Source organism: Diceros bicornis, chromosome 23 (assembly GCF_020826845.1).
Source record: "Diceros bicornis minor isolate mBicDic1 chromosome 23, mDicBic1.mat.cur, whole genome shotgun sequence".
NCBI lineage: Eukaryota > Metazoa > Chordata > Mammalia > Perissodactyla > Rhinocerotidae > Diceros > Diceros bicornis.
Window position 1 is genome coordinate 34,596,979 of NC_080762.1, and position 8,505 is coordinate 34,605,483.

At 39.3% G+C, this 8,505-nt stretch overlaps 1 protein-coding gene across 3 annotated transcripts in view; it reads left to right on the forward strand.

Annotated features, from left to right (window-relative positions):
• FAXC (failed axon connections homolog, metaxin like GST domain containing) overlaps nucleotides 1-8,123 on the forward strand; it is a 72,003-nt gene extending 63,880 nt beyond the window's left edge. For all 3 annotated transcript variants that reach the window (XM_058566593.1, XM_058566592.1, XM_058566591.1), the window contains one exon: nucleotides 5,974-8,123. In XM_058566593.1, the coding sequence (XP_058422576.1) occupies nucleotides 5,974-6,263 (290 nt within the window). In that variant the 3' untranslated portion in view covers nucleotides 6,264-8,123. The remainder of the gene's footprint in view (nucleotides 1-5,973) is intronic.
• Nucleotides 8,124-8,505: the final 382 nt, after the last annotated feature.

Sequence of the window (8,505 nt, forward strand, 5' to 3'; positions counted from 1 at the left end):
TGGAACAGCTAGGGCACCACTAGCTTTGCCACATGTCTGAGTGTGTGAGTATCTGTGTATAAATATTAGCTCTTTGGTCCTAGATATAATTTACAAAGTCACACAAGCTACTTCTGGAACCATCTAGAATAATAAGAAATTTTCCTTAAAAATGGTGAATATGAGGACAGACTTTGAATATTCAGAAATTTAAAAAATATACATACGTGTATGTGTATGTACTTATATCTATCTTTAGGTGGATATGGATATGTGAAATATTATTTACTTACTGAGAAAATTTAGAAAAGATAGAAAACCTTTAAAAAAACAAAAATAACTGTGACCTGTCACCCAAAGAGAACTACTATTAATATTGTGGTATGTATTCTCATCTTTTTATCAGATACATCTATGTATATATTTTTAAAAATTGGGATCATGATGATGATACAGTTATAACCTGCAGTTTTTAAATTAACTGGGTATTATGGCATTTCCCTTGTCACTAAATACTCTTCAAAACAATATATTTAGTAGTTGTATAATATCCTGTTTTATGATTGCCTTGTAATTTATGTGATTAATCTTCTTTTTCTGGACTTGTTGGTTGTTTCAAATAATTTTTACTAGTGTTCTGTAGTGAATATTGTATAAATATATATTTCTGCTTATCTCTTGTTATTTCCTTAAGCTAAATTTCTAGGTGGGGAATTACTGTCTCAAAGGGTATAAGCTCTTGGTCCATGTGGGTGAATTGCTTTCTAGAAAGACTGTGGCAATTTACATTCTCATGACCAGTGTCTGAAAACACCTCAAATTCTGTTTCTTAATTAGGGTTGAATATAGTTTATTTTGAAGTTTTTGCCATTTTTACAATAAAAAAAAGAACCTCAGTTGTATTATCAGCAACACTGTTAATGCGGAGTCACATTTGATATTTTGAACAGAGTATCCTTATTAGAGAGCTGCATGTGGATTCGGGCATTCTTTAAAATAGACACGGAGAATTGGAGAGCCTAGAAAAGTGAAATGGAACCAACGAAAGGGAAAGGGTTCCGTATTGTAGCTGCTCACCCTGAGAGCCAGATCAAAACCACAGAACCTAACACTATTTTTCTGAATTAGTAAGAAACACAGCCTTCTGTGTTCTAAGAAAAACCTTATTCAGCAACTCTTTCACCAACAGTTATTTATTGCACATGGATGTCTTTTTTGCTTTTTATTTGATAGATTAAAAGATGGATTGGCCGGACCAGTGGCATAGTGGATAAGTTCATGTGTTCCACCTCGAGCGGCCCGGAGGCCCAGGGTTCACGGGTTCGGATCCCTGGGCGCCAACCTACACACTGCTCGTCAAACCATGTTGTGGCGGCAACCTGCAGACAAAATAGAGGAAGATTGGCACAGATGTTAGCTCAGGGACAATCTTCTTCAAGCAAAAAGAGGAAGATTGGCAACAGACGTTAGCTCAGGGCAAATCTTCCTCAAGCAAAAAGGGGAAGGTTGGGGGGGCCGGCCCAGTGGCATAGTAGTTAAGTTCGCGCACTCCACTTCGGCGGCCTGGGGTTCACAGATTCAGATCCTAGGCGTGGACCTACGCACTGCTCATCAAGCCATGCTGTGGCAGCGTCCCATATAAAGTAGAGGAAGATAGGCACGGATGTTAGCTCAGGGTGAATCTTCCTCACCAAAAAAAAAAAAGATGGGAAAAATGCTGGATATCCTTGAAAAACATAAGTATATCCCCACGCTCACCCTCTTCCTGTTCTCCGCCCAGAAGTGTTCAGGAAGAGGTTGTTGTGGGGGCATTCAGATCTCAGGAAAGGGCTGGCTCAAATGTCTTTTGTATTTTGAGGTCTATAAGTTAGTGTCCTTTAGCTTCAAGGAGATGAGGGGAAGCAGGTGTCCTCGTTAGCATTCAAGTTTGTTAAGAACCTTCCTGAAGAGGAAATGCTCAGTGCCTTCCCTGCCTGTGTGACCCAAGGCTAAAGGGAGCAACCCAGGGCAGAGCCAGCACCTAGCACAGGTCTGAAACAGGGAGGCTGAGTAAATACCTGTAGACCAAACGGTGTGTGTGGGCGTCGGCCCCATGTTTTCCAAATATTTGCTGGTTAATGACCACAGGCTGGGCCGGTGGTGCTGGGGGAACCTGGAGGGCTTCTCCCTCCCCCTCATTCCTGCCATGCTTGATTGGCAGCTGGAGAAACTGAGTCCTGGGTTCTGGGTCCAGTTGACAGTGTTTTCAGTGTCAAATTGTACAGAATGTTTTCGAATGTTAGAGAAATTGGAGTCATTTGGGAAAATAAAATGAGTCACTTTTTTCAGAGCAGTGGGGGATATTTCCATTTGAGAAACTCCAAGAGAAAAACTCTTTATCTGGGAGGGTCCTCTGGGTAGAGGGTCATTTGGCTTTCTGATTAATATCCTCTCAAGTAGTCTGAAAATATCACTAATCACTGATTAGCATTTTACTAATTTATTTTATTGGATTTTTGAATTAAAAAGGTAATAAGTGATTGTCACAATAAGTTGAATTACACAGGGCATATTTTCAAAGATTTATGACCTCCCCCTCATCGTTGTCCAATGTCACTTCCATGGAATCACCAATATTAATGATTTGGCGTGAATTTTTCTGTGCCTTTCTTTTTCATGTACAAATTTATGTATGCATCTATGACTGTTTTGGTTTGTTTGTTTTTACTGTTTTAAAGTAAACAATGGAATTGCATTATACACATTGTAACTTGCTTTTTTCATTTAGAATATCATATCTTTTTAACAGCTGCACAATATTCTACAGAATTGATCCACTATAATTTATTCAGTTAATCCCTGTTAATGGACATTTGGGCTTTTTCGTCTGTCTTTCTTTTCTTTTCTTTTTTTTTTGACTGACACATAATGCTGCATTCAACATCCATATACTTATATCTTTACATACTCATGCTTTTATTTTAGTGGAGTAGAGTACTAAAAGTGGAGTCCTGGGGCAACAGATACGTGCATTTAAAATTTCAACAGATAACATCAGATTACTTTCCAAGAAAGATTATAGCAATTTATACTTCCACCAGCCGTGTAGTACAATGCCTGACCCTCCACACTGGATATTATCAGACTTTAATTTTTACCAGTCTGATGGATGAAATTGTTATCTGATTGTTGAGAACACTTTGAAAAAATGCCATTTTTCTATTATTTCACAAAGTTTACATCTTCAGTATAGGCATTTTTGTTAACACAGGCTTTCTCTCTCTCTTTCTCTCTCTCTCACACACACATACACATTACACACAACCTGTTTCTACTCCCAACTTTTTTCTGGCAGTGTGTTGAGTGGGTCCACTGATGGCGATCTAGGCTCAGGAGGGGATTGGCAAAGTCAGATAAAGGTGGAATTCAATTATAGAGTTTCTCTCTTTTTATCAGGAGCAGGATATGAGGAGGAGTGTGTGAGCTCCCAGCCCTTGCTCATCAAAACGAACCCTTTCCTAACTGCGTGATAGAATGGTCACTTCTTTCATGACAATGCGTCATCTCTGAGGGGCGGCATCTGTCCCCTCATCTTGAGACTCCGAGAAGAACTATAGAAAAATATTCTGTGACAGAGGGTGTGAAGCTGTTAATTCGCAGGCCAGGCCAGCTCATCAGCAGAGAGGCAGAGTAGAGTCGTGGTGATGGTATGGAGTCTGGAGACTGCTCGTGTTGAATCCTGGCTCTGCCACTATCTACCTATGTACCTTCAGCAAATTAACTAACCAGTCTGTTGCTTCAGTTTTCCCATTACAGATGGGGATAATAATAGTTCCTGCCTTGTACAGCATTTTTGCAAAGACTAAGGGAGTTAATATGAATTCAGCAGATGAATAATGCACTTCAAACAGTGCCCGGTACACAGTGAGGTCTATAGATGTGTTTGCTATTATTATTATTAATTTTTATTATTGTACACTGAAGTGGCATTAATGTCACACAGTCATGAAGGGGGCAACTCTCTTGGAAGAAAAGTGAAGAAATGGGCTTTAGAAAGAACAGCCACAAAAGAAGTGGATAGTCCTGGGTGGAGTAGATCCTGTGGATCTTGTGAATAGATTCTGACTTTCTAGCTGCTCCTTCACATCTTGATCCAATTCTTGGTTACTTGTGACTGGCAGCAGCACCTGGTGAGGTATTTCATGACTGCTTCCCTGAGGGAGAAAATAAGTGAAGGTTTTGCATGCATCTTCCCAAAAAGAACAATGATGTTGGCTTCTCTGCTTCTGGCTCCTGAGCGTGTACATAAAAATCTTCGAGTAGAGGGCAGTCAGAATGGACCTTACATAGTGTAAATTGAGCTATTATGATCTGAGAAGACTGCGGTGACCTGGAACCAATATGAGAGCACTCATATGGATCCATACAGGATCCATGAAGCAGGGAGATTTGCTTTATTATGTTGTAGGGGATGTGTTTATTTAAGCAGAACAGCAATCAAGTTTTGAAAAATTTTAATGACATGGAAAAATGTTTACAGTAATGTTACAGGAAGTAATAGGTGATAATAATAATGACAATAAATAAATAGAAAAAAATACTGAAAGAAATTATACCAGAATATTAATTGTGGTTATCTTGGATTGATGAGATTACAGATCCGTTTTGTTTTCTTCTTTATGATTTATACGTTGTCTATATACAGAATTCTAATTTTCCAAAATGAGAATATATTATTTTTTTTGTAGAAAATAAAATAGAGTAGTCACAGACTATAATCAACCTGTAGAAACAACCTAAATGACTGAGACAGGGACTTGGTAAAAACAAGATGAAACTATGGTATATCTGTATAGTGAAATACTGTGCAATGATCAAGGTGGTCATAATGTGGAGGATTTTCATTATATGTTGTTAAATGGGAAAAAGTAGGCTAAGAAACAGAATATATAGTAAATGCTATATAACAAATGCAAACATGTAAATGTATGTATAAATATATAAAATTCGGGAAGAATATAAATGAAAATATTATGGCGTAATTCTTTTATTTTTTGCTTACCTATTTGTCTAAAACAAAACATGGGTTACTTACATAATAAGTGAATGTTTATATAACTTTTAAAAAATAGACATCCAAAGAATATTCTTAGGGTAATCAAGTCCTGTAAGAGATAGTGACAAAGTGTATATTTATAAGCAATGTTGCCATCTGGTGGATCAAAGGCAAAAACTCACCCTCTTCCTTCGTTTTTCATTTGGAATTAGGAAATGAAAGCCAAATACTGTGTCATGTTTCAGACAAATGCCTGAACAATTTTAGGGACTTGACCAAAGTGTTTCTTAGATTTACATGAAAAAGAAGAAGCCCAGTGACTGAGCAGGAACCCAATCGTAGGCGCAGCTGCTGATTTTTATTTAAAAAATACCTGTATTACTAAATGCGTTTGCAGGCATGGTCATCTATCAAGACAATTCTGAGTTATCCTTTTTATGGGTTATTTAGGGCAAAATTTCCATCCTAACATAACTTTTTCCAACTACTTGGCTTAGTACCCAGCCCATAATAACACTACAAATGTTTGTGGAGTGAATGATTACTTCTGGCTGACTTAATCCAACTAACAGCTGGTATATTTTCATGGACTATAAATTAATTTAAATATGAACCATGAAGCACTAGTTCTCTTGATATGCAAACATAAAATAATAAAATGCTTCACAAAGCCAAATGATGGTAGCTTAGCTGCCATTTTGGATAAACAACCCTCGCTTCCCAACTTCTCATTATCACAGGACTCACTCCTAAATTTCATTCAGCCCACTCACTGAATTGAACCTTTCCCACTCACCTTTCTTATTATGTGTATAAAAATCTAAATATTTTGACTGTCTCTGTGGAAAAACATCGTTAATGTCTACCCCACCCCATTCTTCCAAATTTCCCAGAAAGCCAAGTGGCTGGTAGGTTGTTGCCTTTGAGAACTAACGCTCGCTTTCCTTACTGCCCTGCAGGTGAGCTGATCAACCTTGCCATGTACTGTGAGAGGATAAGGAGGAAATTCTGGCCGGAGTGGCACCATGATGATGACAACACCATCTACGAGTCCGAGGAGAGCAGCGAAGGCAGCAAGACCCACACGCCCCTGCTGGATTTCAGCTTTTACTCAAGGACAGAGACCTTTGAAGATGAGGGGGCAGAGAACAGTTTTTCCAGAACCCCAGACACGGATTTCACTGGGCACTCGCTCTTTGATTCTGATGTGGACATGGATGACTACACAGACCACGAACAGTGCAAGTGACGTTCAGCCTCGCTGACCCTCTTCTGTCGGCGCTGCCACTCCCTGGGTCGGTCCAGTTTCCCAGGTAGAAATCTGTCCGAGCTGGGAGGAGATCTTCGTGCTTGGCACAGCTCTCACAGCTAACTGGATTCTAGCAGCCTTATTTCTCTTTTGTACAAACAAAACACAGAACCATTCAGATGGCTCCATTTAAAACAAACAGACAAAAAAAAATGTCAGCATGGTTCCTGAAATCCATTTTTGTTTTCATTAGAAAACTTAATATTGTGTGGTAGAGCAGGTGCAAGAACGAGTTGTCCGCAGATGGTGTTTAGGTTGATCCTCTTCAACGCGAGGGCTTAGTTGCGAGATGGATTCTTGAACATCTTTCGTCCGGGTTCAAAGTAATGAGAGATGTCATCAGAAGAAATGTAGGAGATAAATGTTCTTTGGTGGCTGCTTGTATTTTATGTGTGCATATTGTATGTTGAGATATAAGTCAAATAAAATCCATAGATATTCAGTGAACACCTACTCTGTGCAAAGCACTGTGCTAGGTGCTATTCGGCATAAGTTTTATTCTAAGCCCTGCCAGTGACAAGCTTTGTGATTTCGGGCAAGTCCCTTAATTCTTGTGTGCCTCATTTCCCCCACCTGTAAAGTGGGGATAACAATACTCTCCACCTACCTACCTCACAGGGGTGTTGTGAGGATTCATGTGGTAACATTCGGCGCTTTAAACCTCTTGGAAGAAGTGAGACATAAACACCTTTTATTCTTCCATGTGCTTCATTTGTGTGAAGATTTGAGGGCAAAGGAATTCCATATCCAGGAAACAGCAGCCACACTCACTCGCAAGCAGAAGAAACAGACACAAAGGCACAGTTAGGACTCTATCATCATTCCTCTGTCATCTGGCTTGAATTGAAATCTTTTGTTCAAAGAAACTTGGAGATATTTTTACAAATCATCAACAGCTACAAACGGTCTTCATTTCTACTGCGTATTTGCAGGAAAGTCCTTCTTTCGTTGCCTGAATGCACTCTGGAATGTTGTCCTTCATCAACTCTCGAGTGTTAAGTTGCCTGTGTTTGACTTACTTGGAGGGAATAAAGCTCAGGAATATGAGGGGTTTGATAGAGGTGAAGGGGAAAGTGTATGCTTGAGTTTTGTAAGCAGAAGCTTGCCAACTTGTAATGTCTTTTTGAAAGCAAACCTTGCAAGATGTCTTGAAAGATGAAGTAGGAAGAAGATGTTACTGATAACAAAGCACTTTGTGCAGTGTAGACCCTATGCAGTTTTTCTAATGCAACTTTTCTGGTGTTCTCAGCCATTGCCCAGTGAGAGGAAGGCCATGCTGAGGACAAGTCTTAATGTTTCTTGAGGATCTCCCATCCCCTCCCTGTACCGCCTCTCCCTCCCTGTGGAGCAACATGAACTCTTGGAGTTACTGTATTTACTGACACACTCTATCTCGGAATACATAGTTTTTGTTGACTTAGAACATTTTCCAGTGAAATAGGGGTTGAAGATCTTGGGGTGATGACTATGGATTTGGGCTTCTGACCACACCTGACTGACTGGGTAAGGGTTACTCATTCTGGGGTTAAAGAAGCACTTCTTAAAAGACAGCAACTTCTTCTGGGAAGTTCATGTACTTTAATTGAAAAAAACTCTCTTTGAATATAGCTTTTGCAAAACAATCCTAAAATGCTGTGGATTACAAGAGGTAAAGGGAAGAGTTTTTGAGGCTGTTTACCATTTAAGTAACTGTGTAGCACATACGGAACTGGGAAGAAATGCTGAGATAACCTAAGTCAGAAATTCTTATTCCACAGAAAACTCAATTGTTAATGTCTTATTAAAACCATTCATCTTTGAGAGGACTGTTTGATGCCTAATGAGAATGTGGTGGAGAAGATATGAATGGATAACCTTGTCTTGTCTCCAGCATCATGTGGGAGGACTGTTCACCTCTTCTCTCTCTAGCAAGTGTGTTCCAAGGCCAGCTGGTGGTAGTTCTGTGTGACTAGGGAAACTCCTGGCCTGAAAATGTAAATGTAATAAACAGGTGGACTGTGGACCTGTATCCACAAAGAGTGAGATGCCTTTTCCCCACTCAGCTGGAAAGAGTTGTGTTTGAAATTTTGCCTATAATTTATTCTTACTGTATAGCACCAAGTGCGTTGTATATTCACTTCAAGAATGACTAAGTTATGAGTATGTACAGTCACATATATTTTTTATTGTGCATTACTTGGAG